The following is a 15,953-nucleotide window of genomic DNA, read 5'->3' as shown; positions in this document are numbered from 1 at the left end:
ATTACAACAAATAACCAAATAAATCTTGCATCAAACCTGTCTACGTTCCGCTGGAATATATTTCATCAACAATTGAACTATACATTGCATTAAACACCCTTTTTGAAAAGCGTCCTTAAGTCGGCCACTTACTTTGAAAGAGAAGTAGAAGCGCAGAGCCCTCATATGGATCAGGCTGCTTTTCCCTCAGAATAAAAGTGGCCGACTTAAGCATGCTTTTTAAAGAACACGTTTAATGTAAAATGCAGTTTGGCCCCAAGTCATTCAGTGCAGGAGTACCTGAGCTCCGCCCAGGACAGGAGCAACAGCCAGAGAGGGGAGGCTATCATATATTCTGTGGAGGAACTTCTCTCATGCTGGTCTCTGAGCACAAGAGGCTGGCTCATTCCTGACACTTCCACTTCTTTATAATTTACAAAGGCAACAAAATCAATGTGACTTCAGTATCATGTGAATGTGCAGCAACAATGACTACTTCTTTAGTGCAGGTAAGAAAATGTTAGTTTTAGTGGGTGGCTGTATTTTCTTTTATAAGCTTTATACATTTTAAATTGTTTATAAAAAACATTAATGTAGGAGTTTTATTTGGGCATTTTCTGTGCTGAAAGTTTGTAATGCGCTTGTGAATGCATCTTTCCATGGCAATTTTTGTGCTTTATTATCTTGTGTACGTATGGGTATAAAACGGCAATATGTTATTATAAGGAGCCTCTGAGGAAGGACGTTATCTCCAAAATGATGGGAAAGTGGCATAAAATAGATTGGCACTTGCGTGATCTTGTATCTCTTTTGGGTTTTGGCAGATGTTTAACTTGCAGGAGAGTGGGAGAACTTTTTCTCCAACACCCTTCAAACTAAATTCTTAGGAGACGGTAGATGGGATAGGAGGTTTCAGCTTGCCTTCCTCTTCAAGCAAATATAGATGCATATCTCCATACAAACCAGTAGATAACAACAGCTTTTTGCATTTGCTTTGTAGGATTTGTAAGAACATACTCTGGCGCAAACTTATCCAGTGTCTTGAAGAGTTCGTTTTTTGCTGCTATGTTTTCCACAATGGCTTCCACTACAAGGTCAGTACTGTGCACTACAGAGACTGGATCTGTGCTTGTGGTCAAGTTCTTTAAGGTCTTCTCAATGAACTCTGCCGCAGCCTGAGAAGTCAGAGAAACAACAAAACTACAGATTTGTCTTCAAAGGAAGAATTCCCATTTCAAGTGCAATGCGTTTTTCAACAGTGTGCTGTGAAATGATATTGTGCGCCTCTGTTAACTGTACGTGAATGCTGTACCTGCCCAACTGCCTAACACATTGCTGCATGGCCAATAAGTAAAAGCAGAAAGTAACTTAACTCAAGAGAAAAAGCAAAGAGCCTTTTTGGCCTGCTGGCAGTTTTTGTCTGTCACTTTCCCCCACAAAATAAGCACCCACATTTTACCCCCGGGACAGAGCGCCACCATCGACACTACATGGGGAACTGATCTCTGCTCCCCACCCAGCTCATCCCACCCAGGAGCACCTCTTCCAATGGCTGATGTTGGCACTAACACTTGGTGCTGATGGTGGAGCAGTCCAGGGTCCAGGAGTGAAGATCCATCCAGAGCGGAGCCCCAGAGACATCATCAGCAACACACATGGGTCTAAGTTGTGCTTCCCAGCCAGCCAGCCCAGCTCACCTTGCAGCATCTCTTTAAGAAATATGCATTTAGCAGGTGGCTACCTGCAAAAACGCACTGTTCTGTCAAGGTTTTTAAAAAATTAATTAATTTAGGGCACAATCCTATTGATAGCGCCCTCAGTGATTGGAAGCCTTGGAACTCTTCAGTCCACCTAGTGAGGATGCTTTGGAGGGGGAGGGAAGGTGCTGGAAGAGACTCAGGATAAACTGTATCCTGGCCTCTCTGGTCTCCTCCCCTCCCCGCCCCCTGGGTCACCCTCTTTCCCCCCTCACTGAGGTAGAGTTTCCTACCTCAGAGAGCCAGCTGGCACGGTTCTTTCCATGCTGGCTGCGAGGGGGCAGAGATGGGGAGGTTCTCTGACTCCCCCTTCCGATGTCGGAGTGCTGTCTCTGACTTTGGAAGGATTTCACGAACAATCCTATCGTCCCTGGGAGGCTATCCCAGGGACTATAGGATTGCTCTCTTGTTTAATCTATTTATAGACAGCTTGACTATATCTAAAAAGACATCTCAAAGCAGTTTAAAATACAAAATGTCCACAGTTCAAATATTTAAAAACAGAATACAAAATCTCAGTTAAAACACACAAAACAAAAACAAAACAAAAAACCACTCTCAATTAAAACATTTAAAATCAGAGAACTATTGTGGGCAGCACAATCAATCAAGGGAGGCTTGGCTGAAAAGATAGGTGTTTAAATGGCACCTAAGACATGCCAGTTTTCGCCTCCCTTACACTAAGGGGGAGGGTATTCAACAACGCGGATGCCACCACAGAGAAGGACCATTTCTGGGTTGCTGCCAGATGGCAATCCACCAAGTTGTAGTACAACGAATAAGGTCTCCTTCCTTTTAACGTAGATTTTATGTTTACAATGTCATTTTTATCCCTCAAACCATTTGATTTCCTTAGCCTTGTGAGCCCCTTAATGATAGGAGTATTAACACTTAGAAAAACTGCTGCAAGGCACTAACACCATAGGACAGAGCAACATATACATCAAATAAATAAATAAATAAATAAAAATAATGCTGGATGCAAAGCTATTGGGAATGGGGGAGGGAGAGGCAAGATTGAATTCCCTCACCTCCCCATCAGATTGATGCTCTCTTTGATGACAATGCCAATAATTTGTTAGAGGTATGTGCCTAACCCACCACTATTTATTTATTTAGAGGGACAGGGGGAATGCGACCCTGTTGATTCTCCTGGACCTCTCAGAGGCTTTCGATACCATCGACCATGGTATCCTTCTGGATAGGTTGTCTGGGTTGGGAGATGGAGGCACTGCACTGCAGTGGTTCCGCTCCTACTTGGATGGCCGATTCCAGAAGGTGGTGCTGGGGGATTACTGCTCTGTGCCGTGGCAATTGTGCCATGGGGTCCCACGGGGCTCTATTTTATCCCCCATGCTGTTTAACATCTACATGAAACCGCTGGGGGAGGTTATCCGGCGGTGTGGGCTGACGTGCCATCAATATGTGGATGACACCCAGCTCTACCTCTCTTTCTCATCAATCCCTGGTGAGGCAGCGGCTGTTCTGAGTCAGGGCCTGGGCACGGTAATGGACTGGATGAGGGCCAATAAACTGAAACTCAATCCAGACAAGACGGAGCTACTGTTAGTGGGTGGTTCGTCTGCCCAGCTAGGTGATATTCAACCTGTTCTGGAGGGGGTTGCACTCCCCCTAAAGGATCACGTTCGTACTTTGGGGGTGCTCTTGGATCCAGAACTGTCACTTGAAGCACAGGTGAACTCAGTGGCATGGAGCACTTTTTATCAGCTTAGGCTGTTATACCAATACGCCCTTATCTGGACAGAGATAGCCTAGCTACAGTTATCCATGCTCTGATAACTTCTTCCCTGGATTACTGTAATGCGTTATACATGGGGCTGCCTTTGAAAACGGTCCGGAAACTTCAGCTGGTCCAAAATAGGGCAGCAAGATTGTTAACAGGGACAGGCCAGCAAGCTCATATTACGCCAGTACTTTTCCAGCTGCACTGGCTGCCAGTCCATTTCCGGGCCTGATTCAAAGTGCTGGTATTAACATTTAAAGCCCTTAACGGCTTGGGGCCAGGCTATCTGAAGGATCGCTTCCTCCCATATGTGCCTGCCCGGACCTTACAATCATCCTCAGCAGCCCTTCTCCGTGAGCCCCTGCCAAAGGAAGTGAGGCGGGTGGCTACTAGGAGGAGGGCTTTTTCTGCTGTGGCACCCCAGCTCTGGAATGAGCTCCCTAGTGAGGTTCGCCTGGCGCCTACATTGTATTCCTTTCGGCACCAGGTGAAGGCCTTTTTATTTTACTAGGCATTTTAGCATTTTAGCTTTCTAGACTTTTAGCTTTGCTGTTCTAAATCTGTCTTTTAAATTCCTGCACTGCTGCTAGGTTGTACTGTGGTTGTATTGTTATATTGTGGTTTTAATGTTCTATATATTTTAAGTTGTTTTATCGTGTGCCGTTTGGGTTTAATTTTTGTGAACTGCCCAGAGAGCTTCGGCTATTGGGCCATAAAGAAATGAAATAAATAATAATAATAAGAATAATAATAAATAAAATAATTATTTAAAACATTTCTTGGCCATCTTTCAGGACAAAAGCCCTCCCAAGGAGGCTTACATTGCATACCATGTGTGCAGTCCTATGTGCTGGCTGCAAGGTTGTTTTCCTTCTCACACCTCCCTTTGCATGCATAACATGTCCATCAAGGTGATCTGCACACAGAAGTTTGCTTCTGTTTGCAGAGTGCCCTTGATGACTGGGGGGGGGGGTGTCTGTCAGCCTGTAACACACTCCAGTCCTTGAAAAGAGCCTGTTAAAAACAGTATACATATCTAATATTACTGTACCTGTCTGACTAGGCATTAAAGATCAAAAGAAACAAACAGCTTTGTCACATTTCAACAACCATTTCCAGTATTGATAAATATTAAGATGTCACCTCAGGTTTGTCTGCAAACTTTTTCTTTGTCAATCTTTTCAGGCTCTCCTCAATGCCTTTCTTGGATTTATTTAATATTTCATCTGACTGGTCCACTAATATCACAGTGTGGCCAGCTGCTGCAGCAACCTATGGAAAAGACAGGGGTGGTGGTGGGGAAATGCCCAAAAAGAGGTCCATTAGTCTACAAGGAAGAAGTGCTTTAAGGAAGACAAGAAGAAAAAAGTAATCCACAAAAACAAAAAGTACAAGTAAAACTTATTACTAATATTTATTTGCATTCTACCTTTCAGCCAAGAAGTTCAGGATGACATCCTTCCCTGCCACCCATTTTATCCTCACAACGACCCTGTGAGGTAGGTTAAGAGAATGTGGCTAGCCCAATGTCATCCAATGAGCTTAAGAGCTGAGTGAAAACTTAGACATGGTTTTCCCCAGTTCTAGTTCCAACGCTAAGAACTACAACACCTTGGCTTGCACATAATGCTAACCCAAGGTTATTTAATCCATGATTTGTTGCCCTAACTAAGTTTGTCTGACAGATGATCAAACAAATCATGGTTTGTTCTCTCAATCCCTGGGTTATTTGTTTCCCTCCTTCTTCGCTTTTTCCTCCTTGTATTCCAAATGCCTTTGTGTCATTTAGTACTGGCATGCAGAGTGGCTGATTTTTTTATTTTTTTTTACCACTCTTGCCTGCCAGCTCTGTAGCCTGGTGAAACAACCCACGAACCCATGGTTCTGGGTTCACATGTAACAACAACCCATGGTTTAAATAACCCAGCAACAAACCATGAATCATAGAATAGTAGGGTTGGAAGGGGTCTACAAGACCATCGAGTCCAACCCCCTGCTCAATGCAGGAATCCAAGTCAGAGCATCCCTGACAGATGGCTGTCCAGCCTGGTCTTGAATGCCTCCAGTGTGGGAGAGCCCACTACCTCCCTAGGTATTTGGTTCTTTTGTCCATGAGTTCTCTTTCTTAATTGTTTGTGGTCAACAAACCATGGTTTGTTAGCGTGGTCATGTTCATGCTTCACAACAACCCATAACTAAATAGCCCAAACCACGGGTTAATGTTATGTGTGAACCATGCCACTGAAGGATGCTGTCACTGCAAATGGAAAATGAAGTGCCTCAGCCAACCTGTGCAGGAATGTTGTTGTTTTTCAGTCGTTAAGTCGTGTCTGACTCTTCATGACCCCATGGACTAGAGCACGCCAGGCCTTCCTGTCCTCCGCTCTCTCCCGGAGTGTGCTCAAGTTCATATTCATTGCATCGGTGATGGTATCTAGCCATCTCATCCTCTGCCGTCCCCTTCTCCTTTTGCCTTCAATCTTTCCCAGCATCAGGGGCTTTTCCAGGATGTTTTTTCTTCACATTAGGTGGCCAAAATATTTGAGCTTCGGCTTCACTATCTGTCCTTCCAATGAGCAGTCAGGGTTGATTTCCTTTAGGATGGACTGATTTGACCTCCTTGCAGTCCAGGGGACTCGTAAGTCTTCTGCAGCACCACAGTTCGAAAGCATCAATTCTTCGGCACTCAGCCTTCCTTACAGTCCAGCTCTCACAGCCATACATTACTACTGGGAAAACCATAGCTTTGATTATACAAACCTTTGTCAGCAAGGTGATGTCTCTGCTTCTTACTATGCTGTCTAGGTTTGCCATAGCTTTCCTCCCAAGGAGCAAGCACCTTTAAATTTCATGGCTACAGTCACCGTCTGCGGTGATCTTGGAGCCCAAGAAAGTAAAATCTGTCACTGCTTCCATTTCTTCCCCTTCTATATGCCAGGAAGTGATGGGGTCAGATGCCATGATCTTCGTTTTTTTAATGTTGAGTTTCAAACCAGCTTTTGCATTCTCCACTTTCACCCTCAACAAGAGGCTCTTTAGATCCTCTTCGCTTTCTGCCATTAGGGTGGTATCACCTGCATATCTGAGGTTGTTGATAATTCTCCCGGCAATCTTAATTCCGACCTGTGATTCATCCAACCCAGAGTTTCTCATGATGTACTCTGCATATAAATTAAATAAGCAGGGCGACAATATACAGCCTTGTCGTACTCCTTTCCCAATTTTGAACCAATCAGTTGTTCTAAGTCCGGTTCTTACTATTGCTTCTTGACCCTCGTAGAGGTTTCTCAGGAGACAGGTAAGGTGGTCTGATACTCCCATCTCTTTCAGAATTTGCCACAGTTTGTTGTGATCTACACAAAGGCTTTAGCGTAGTCAGTGAAGCAGAAATAGACGTTTTTCTGGAATTCTCTTGCTTTCTCCATGATGCAGCGAATGTTGGCGATTTGATCTCTAGTTCCTCTGCCTCTTCGGAACCCAGCTTGTACTTCCGGTAGTTCTCGGGTCACATACTGCTGAAGCCTAGCTTGTAGGATTTTGAGCATCACCTTGCTGGCACGTGAAATGAGCGCAATTGTGCAGTAGTTTGAACACTCTTTGGCATTGCCCTTCTAGCGTAAAAGGCTCTCAGCAGAAATAGGCATGTGTGCCCAAGATTAACCTTTACCTGCTACAGCCACCCCTTTTTTTCCTCTACAAGAAGCTCTCAATAAAAGCAGCTGACTTTCATTTCCCTTTTTGAGAAAGCTACTTTTTAACAGCACTCATTGCCCAAAGTCATCCGCTGCCAAATCATTCTCTGAAACAGCGAGTCCTCATTCTAGAAGAAAAAACTGCAACTCTTAAAAGATGTGCTTGGGAATGAACATCTAGAACTGTGCTGTAAAAATGATACTTGGATAAAAAGATTTGCTGCAATTATCCAAGATTTCTACATCCCAGCTGGGTGGTCCATTATTATGCTAGCAAAATGCCCATAAATAATAGGATGCGACCGGTAGGAAAGGGAAGTATTTTGCAAGGACCTTATAGCAGATGCAATACAGTTTGCACATAGAGACACTGTGCATCCTTCTGTGGCACCGCTATGAGCGGGCGCTGGTTGACGTATTGTCATGACTGGAGGTTTTGGCGTCCCTACAATGCCCCTCAAGCAAAGTGCCTTACCATAGGAGTACAGGGCTATTACTCACTTATACAGAAGGAAGTAATGGGGAGAACACAACTGGGTTAGAAGCTGATGTACAGCACAGAACTAAAGATAAGAGATTATCTTACCTTTAGAAGATGAGTCATAAGCCTGGAATTTCCCCCTAACCATCTAACAAGAGTTTAACCATGGCACAAAAGGCCCACCTAAGCAAAGTACCTTACACAGTCCTTACAGAAGATACTCAGGACTACTTCACAACAAAATACTGTACAGAAATCAGTGTGTTACGTGCATGGACATCATAACATATGATAATCTTGGAACTGTACCTTTTATGCAGGAATTTTGAGAACTACAATACAGCCCTCATGGGTCTGATGAGTTTCCTGATGGCCTCTTAGGTCTGTAGGGCCCAGGCTGTAAGGGCTTCATAGGTTAACAAATCCAAAACTACCTAGAAGATCTTGGGAACCAGTGCAAACCCAAAGTCTGACATTTCTAACCACCCTGTCCTGCAGTCATCAAGGGTAGTTTCACACAAAGCATGTTTCAATAGGGTGTTATCAGGGATACCAAAGCATGAAAGTCAGTTGCTAAATATGATTTGGCATTTTACACAAGCCAGTAGGTATCCAAGAGCTGCCATAAGCTGAAAGTTCATATAAAAATTAAAAGCCATTAGAGCTCTGCCTGGCACGCAGCAAATTCAGACGATCACACTCAGGTTCTCACTAGAGATGTACGGACTATGTAAAATCTGCTTCATCTGTGTCTTGCAGATTGTCATGTGCCTTTTGTTCTGTTGTCCGCCCACAGACAGATGCAATTTTTTTTTGTCAGGTGGAAAAATACTAAAGTAATTACATCAGTATTTACGTCAGTATTTACATAATTTACCTTAGTATGTAACTTTTAGCATATTGTCCCCATTCCATTCAATGTTTCCTCAGCAGAAACTTGCATATTTTTCTACAAATTTATATGCGTAAATTTTGGGGAAGTAAAAACATAGTCCAGAAGACCATGGACTCTGCACTGCCTGAGGATTCTGCAGGTCAGATTCTTAGAAATCCAAGCTCATTTTAGTCTGTCTCAAATTTCTCCAGCATCCCTAGTTCTCACTACTGCTAATGTAGTTTTAAAGTCCCACCATTTTTCCTAACTCAGTAACTACTTTGGTACAAAAGAGTTCCACAGTGGAAAGATTTGAAATGGTTTTGTTTGAGAATATAGGGAAATTTTTATTTTTTCCTGCACAGCTTGTTAGTATAGGACTACAGGAATGCACAGGTTTTCAAGTTTTACTTGCAGACAAAGCACTGTGTAAACTGGAGATTTGCATACTCCTACTTTAGTAAATGTCGGCCTGTTACAATACCTGTTCCCTGTTCTGTAGATGTTGAGCAATCCTGAGAAGCAACCAGGATACCTCCTGAACTGGCTAGGCAGAAAAGAGGTGCAAGTGCTAGCTACAATTACAAGTGTTCCCATTATTCGGGTGGGTAAAACAGATTCTTTGGAGAGGCTGCATTATTATCCCTTGATAAAGGTAAGGGTAGAAATGTGGCTCCGTTTGAGCAGAGAGTTCATTAGGACTCAGTTCTGAAATACATTTTCAGTGCTAAAGCTCATTCCTGGGATATATAAAGGAGAGAATGTAGTAGAGTAAATGCAGTATATATAAGTCCACTGCCACTAAAGAAGCTTTCCCCAACCTGGCTTTCAGAAGGCGAGATAGCCATGCAACAGAGACAAACCTTGAGGGAAGGCATCAAGAACGGGCACCACAGCTGGAGAAACAAGCTGTGATTAGTGCACGGTAATCATGCGCTAAAGTGGGCGGGAAAGCTCGCAGTATCCATGGGCTGCCCTCCCCACACACATCTGGGGCAAAGGGGACACAGGGCAAAATCCAACGCAAGTCCTACTTAGCGTAAACCCACTGAAATGAATGGGACTTAAATTAGTCATGACTAACTTAAGTTCCATTTATTTCAACTGGTCTACTCTAGGTGGAATTTCTGTTGGATTTTGCTCCACATCAGGAGGCCTACGTTCCCAGCAGTGTTAATAACAACTTCTCATTATCATCATCATCATTCATTACTTTGGGCTGCCCTCCCCACACACATCTGGGGCAAAGGGGACACAGGGCAAAAACCAAACCTAAGTCCTACTTAGCAAATTAATGTAATTATTTTGCAAATGCTAATAATATCCTCTTATTAGAAACTAGTTCTTGATAAAGGTAACCCGTTTTTACTTTCTAAGCACACCGGAACGAAAAAGAAAGGAAGCGGGGAGGGGGTGGAAAAAAAACAATCCCAGCCTCTCCCCGCACTACACGAGCCCAGAAGGTGAAGGGCCCTGAAGGAGAACGCTTGCCCAGGGAAGCAAGCAAGCAAGCAAGCGGACAGCCCACCGACCCACCCGCGGCTCGCTCACCTGGGCGATCCCGGCGCCCATGAGGCCGGCCCCGATCACCGTCACATGCTTCACCACCGTCTTCTTGGCGGCTGCCGCGGACGCAGAGCGCACGAAGGGGCGAGCGGCGAAGGCCATGGCGAAGCGCGCTGTGCTGGGACGGCGAGGAGACGGCGGGCCGCCGCGCGAGGGGGGGCTGCGGAGCTCGGCCGAGCGAGGGGCGGGGACTCGACCCAGCGCCTCCCGTCTGCCTCAAAGCCAGGAGGAAGAGGGAGGGAGCGCCGGCCTCCGGCGTGCCCGCCTCCGTGGCCTTGCTGCGGGCGCGCTCTTCTCCTTGGCCGTGGCTGCTTTAGGGCGCAGCCCTGTGCAGGGCTAGACGGAGAAGAGCCCTACGACTCCCAGCATTCCCCAGCCAGCTATTTGCTGGGAGTTGTAGGCCTTTTTGTCTGTCTCACCTTTTGCGCCCTGCGGTGGCCAACTGGCTTCCCAAGGCTATTCCTCCCCGGGTTGCTTGTCAAGACTTACATTGTTTTCAAACAAGAGAAGGGACCGTGCATTTTTAGCACCACAGATTGCAGCTCTCTTACTCAACTCTCTCCCTCAATATATTTTGTTGTTGTTCAGTCGGTCAGTCGTGTCCGACTCTTCGTGACCCCATGGACCGTAGCGCGCCAGGCCTTGCTGTCCTGCGCTCTCTCCCGGAGCGTGCTCAAGTCCATAGTCATCGCGTCGGTGATGCTATCCAGCCATCTCATCCTCTGCCGTCCCCTTCTCGTTTTAAAAATCTGTGACGGGACCTCAGTAAATGTGGGAGGCACAATGTTGCTTTTCATTATTATTATTTTTGGCTGTCGTAAGGAGGCCTACAGTGCAATCTTATGTTGTTGTTTAGTCGTGTCCGACTCTTCGTGACCCCATGGACTATAGCACGCCAGGCCTTCCTGTCCTGTGCTCTCTCCCGGAGCGTGCTCAAGTCCATATTCATTGCATCGGTGATGCTAGCAATCTTATGTATGCCTACTCAAAAGTAAGTTCCGTTGAGTTCAATGGGACTTAATCCCAGATATGTAGGTATAAGAAGACTTGTTTAAACACTCTTATGGGGGAGAAAGCCCCATTGAACAGACTGGGGGCCCATCTACACCTGGCTTTTACTCTGGGGCGGGTGCAAGTCAAGGTGCCTCAGGATGGAAGACACAATCACCACTTTGCAGCCATCTGTGGTTTTCACCTGGAAAATGTGGAGTTCCAAAGAGTAGCTTTGCTGCAATGTTTTTCGTTTGCTACGGGTTTCCCCATGCTTGTGAGCCGTTTGTCCCTTCCCCAAACCGACTTACATTTTGCAGTGGGTGTGTTGTAGGCGTTCGTAGCCTGCATTACTCTGTGATGCCCCTTCACACACACACACCCCCGTTCCTTCGCAGCTGCGTAGTTACAGAGGCACAGAGGGGCATTTTCATTTATTTAATCACACTTTCGCAGCTTCGTATCTTCTCAACGGTTGCTTTTTGACTCAGCACCCAAGGGCTGGGGGGGTTGGGGGAGGAACAACAGCACTCCAGCCACCATTTCGGAGCGATGGGTAGGCATGTACCACTCACACTTGTGAGTGCGAACCATCGCGAGACTCTCAGGCTGGGGAACTGACAAGCTGATTGTGTGGAAATGAAGGAGCACAAAACACCCACTTTTTACCTAAATAGGGATGGAAAGACACAGCAGAGCCCCTCAAATACAAAACAACCACTGAAGTGTCGCACCCCCACACACATGCGCACAGCTGCACACTTCAGTATAACAGCCAAAGAAAGGGGCACAGTGAGTCTGTTAGGGAAGTGTGCAGTACATCGTGAGTGTATCGCAGGGTATGCTACTTCGAAGCCATGTTGCTGCTCAGTTGTGACGGGGTGGGGGGTGAAAGTGGTGCCATGTAGATGGGGCCTGGGGCTTGCTTCTGACTGAGTAAACATGCCTAGGATTGGGCATGCTAATAAGAGTTCCAAAGCCCTGCTAGGCTGATACTGCAAAACATTTTTTTTAAGTCTTGAAGCACCTTAGAGATTAAGAGCACAATCCTATGCATGTTTAGGCAGGAAAAAGTCCTACAGCATTCCTCTGCTAGCAAGGCTGGCTGGGGAACGCTGGGAACTGTAGGACTTTTCCCATCTAAACAAGCCTAAGTACCTTATGACTTAGGCAAAAAGCTTCATGGGTGCTGGACAGCATCCAAGTTGGCTCATATCCAAGAGATTTTATCTGCAAAAAACTCATTAAAGGCATTACAGTGAGTGCAGAGTAGAAAGCTGTCTTCACTGCATGTATCACCACTTCATAGATCTTCAAATGATTCCTATGATGTGTCTTATCAGATTCAAGTTGAGTTTTCCACCACTGGCACTCTAGTCATTGTCCTTGCCACTTCAGCTTCCTCAGTTCTTCTGTAAACCATGGAGCTTGTTTGGAAGTGGGTAGGAGAGGATGTCTAAGAGCGACCGTGTTGATACTCCTGGTCAGATCTTCATTCCACACACAGACAGGGACTCAACAGGGTTGGTGGCGGCACCAGCCACGAAACCCCCCAAGGCATTTTGGAATTGCAACGGATCCATCAGCTTTCGGAGGTGGACCATCTTAATTGGCCCTCCACTCCTGAGAAGGCAGGGAGTAGCCATGAGACCAGATGGTGATCCGTCTATGACAACGTGGAGACAGATAGAACCTCCACCCATGGATCCTTCTCCTGATCTGTGCCACAATAACTCTGTTCGTCTTAAAGGTGCCACAAGACTCAGTGTCATGAAAGCCTAAAAGACCACAACGATGTCTATGGTCAATACTGGCTGCAAAACTCATGTCATCTTGACCTTCTTACTGTCTTGATTGTTTCATTGAATGGGCACCAGAGCTATCTTGGTGGATTAATCTCAACACATAAGAGGTAGAAATTTAGGGAGCAACCCTATGCTCCCTGGAAGGGTGGTTGAAAGACCATAGGACACCCTTCCCCAATCTGGTGCCCTCCAGGTGTGTTGGTCTACAACTCCCAGCATGCCCCAGCCCATGGAATCTTGCCTTAGGATGTTGCAGACTTTCTTCTTTGCCTGCCAGAGAGGAAGGTCAGCTGTTGCAGGCCTCCTTGATGTGGTAGGGCCAGAAGCAGGACATTTGTGGGGCAGGGGAGGCTATGGATCCATAGGATTCAAGGCCTTCTTGTTCCTCCAATACAGACCCTGGAGTTGTAGTAGTAAATCCCCAACCCTTGGAGACAAGTGTGTTTGTTGGGGGAAGGGAGGTTAAAAGGGAACCCACACACATACCTCTGACCCTGGCCAAAGCAAGCCAGCAGTTGGACAGTAGGAAAGTGACCACAGAGATGTTAGAAAGCCAGTGTGATGTACCAGGCAGAGTACCAGGCACAGTCTTATGCATAAACTATTCAGAAGCTCTACTGAATTCAATAAGACTTACTCCCAGGCAAGTGTGTATAGCAAGGGTGCAGGATCTCTTTCAGCCTGAGGGCCAAATTCCATTTTGAAGAAGCTCTTGGGAGGCACATTCCAGTGCTGGGGCAGGGGGAGGCAAAAGGGGGGGGACCCAAAAATACCAGCATATTTTAGCTTAAAGTTCTTCCTGCCAGTAACCAAGCTTTAGGCATTTCATCTTTTTAGAATATGGAAAAACTGCACAAAAACAGGAAACCAAACGATCAGAGAAAGGGACGGGGCCTTCTGGGGACCCCCAAAGGGCCAGGCTGGGGGCACCCGGACCTCTGGTGTATAGGATTGAAACCTTAGGCTTAGTCCTTGATTCAGAAATCACTGCTTAGCAATAAAGCTCACTTGCTGACCAGTCTCTCTCAGCTTAACTTACCTTATCAAGTTATTGTGTGGACAAAATAAGAACACACAGACACACCCCTCCTTGGCAGAGGGGCAATAAATAATTCCAGAGATTATAACATGCTTGCCATTTCAAATTGCTCCTTCTGGGACAATGTGAAGTTGTTTCATCCAACAAGCCATGCAGCCCAGGTTCGGAGGACATGACAAGCCATGCCCAGGTGGGGATTATGGAAATCATGCCTTGCATGTGCCACGACCATGGCTTATTTTGATCATGCAAACCACGTCAATAATGTGTTAAACCTTTGCAGAATATACCTTTGCAGAATCAGCTATATAAAGCTGGGATTTAAAAAAAGAAAAAAAGATGTTCTCAGAATGGAAGGAGGAACGTGAAACACTATCATGGGCCAGAGGATAGTGCTGTTTATGTTACATTACATGCTGTTTATGTAATTGCATAAAAGTAACATGAACATAATGAATCCTAGGACAGTTCAAATACACATATTGCACTATGATGCCATTTTTGGCATTTCCAGTATGAGCTTTACATCTTGATCTGAAGAGTACCCTCTTTCAAATTACACTGGAATCAAAGGTTGCTTTGATTCCAAGTAAATCAGGACGGGAGAGAGGCAGTTTCCGGATGTTCAGGAGGTAGCTGTCGGTCAAGTGAAATCTTATTTTATACAGTTTTTAATGTCCAGCAATTAAAGAACATAACAGCAGCCCTGCTGGAGCACACCAAAAACTGATCCAGGTCACCATCCTGTTTTCTACACAGTGTTTAGCCAGATGATGTATTGCATGCAGAGCAAGAACGCAACAGCTTTACACTCTTACTTATCACCAGTGCACATGCATATGCACACACACGTTAAGCTTTGCCAGATGATCCACGTTTTTGGATAACAGCCAGTGAACTTGCTCCCGCATATGGTAATGTAATGTATCCCACATTAATGTATCCCACAACCAGTATGCCAGCAGCTAATGTAGCTCAGCAGCTAACTGGATTATATAGCTAATTTAGAAATAATGTGAAAACATATTTATTTATTTATTGCATTTATATCCTGCCTTTTTTCCTCCAAAGAACTCAAGGAGGTGTACATAATCGTCCTCATCTCCATTTTATCCTCACAACAACAACCCTGTGAGGTAGGTGGGACTGAGAGTCTGTGACTGGCCCAAAGTCGCCCAGTGAGCTCCCATGGCCGAGTGGGGACTAGAACCCGGATCTCCTGGCTCAACACTCTAGCCACTACACCACATCGGCTCTGTTTTATAGGATTTTTAATAATTCATTTCCCCCCCGCCCCAATAATCCTTAATGCTGAGAACTTTGTATGGTATCCCTCACATGCCTTCCACTGCTATATACACTGAAAACTACAGTTCCCAGGAGTGTTTGGAGAAAGACTATTAAGGTTGCAATCCTCTACACATTTATCTGGGATTGAATCCCATTGAACCTCCGAACAGATGTGCATGGGATTGTGCTGTAAGTAGGGATGGTGGAGAATTCCGCCACAGACTCCAGTGAGGCTGGATTCTAAAGAATCCGGCCCCCCGGAGTCCATGGCGGAATGGAGCAATCCTCCCACCACCCTGCAAAGTCCCCGCGGACCAGATCCTACCTGCCTCCGGTGGTCCGGATCCGGCCACTGCTGGCCGCTGCTCCGGTGTGCGGCCGCAAATGGCATCCTGTGTAGGGGACGCCTTTTGCGTCGCTGCTTTAGCCATGATAGGCTACATAAATATTTACGTGGCCTATCATGGCTACAGCAGCGATGCAAATGGTGTCCCCTATGCAGGACGCCATTTGTGTCCGCAGCAGCCCAGCTGCAGATCCGCCCAGCCGGCGGCTCCGTGGACACGCCGCGGAGTGGAGCTGACCGGGGAGGATTCTGGGGGGGAGGACCGGATCGCCTCCCCGCCCCGCGAACCCCAGCGGAGCAAAGTAAGTGGGGTTTCGTACACCCCTAGCTGCAAGTCAGTTTAAACCTGTGGTGTGAATATGGCCACAGATATCAAAGAAGGCACAGAGG

At 46.0% G+C, this 15,953-nt stretch overlaps 1 protein-coding gene across 1 annotated transcript in view; it reads right to left on the bottom strand.

Annotated features, from left to right (window-relative positions):
- Positions 1-10,311, bottom strand: part of HADH (hydroxyacyl-CoA dehydrogenase) — a 31,700-nt gene extending 21,389 nt beyond the window's left edge. Inside the window, exons 1-3 of the mRNA XM_084855823.1 lie at positions 10,079-10,311; positions 4,624-4,752; positions 997-1,154 (exon numbers count right to left, since the gene is read on the bottom strand). Of these exons, the coding sequence (XP_084711949.1) occupies positions 997-1,154; positions 4,624-4,752; positions 10,079-10,195 (404 nt within the window). The 5' untranslated portion in view covers positions 10,196-10,311. The remainder of the gene's footprint in view (positions 1-996; positions 1,155-4,623; positions 4,753-10,078) is intronic.
- Between the last annotated feature and the right edge of the window lie 5,642 nt (positions 10,312-15,953).

The sequence above is a fragment of the Heloderma suspectum genome, chromosome 5, assembly GCF_057233095.1.
Source record: "Heloderma suspectum isolate Gila_16-S chromosome 5, 16-S_ref, whole genome shotgun sequence".
NCBI lineage: Eukaryota > Metazoa > Chordata > Lepidosauria > Squamata > Helodermatidae > Heloderma > Heloderma suspectum.
This window is presented reverse-complemented; position numbering and strand designations above follow the sequence as displayed.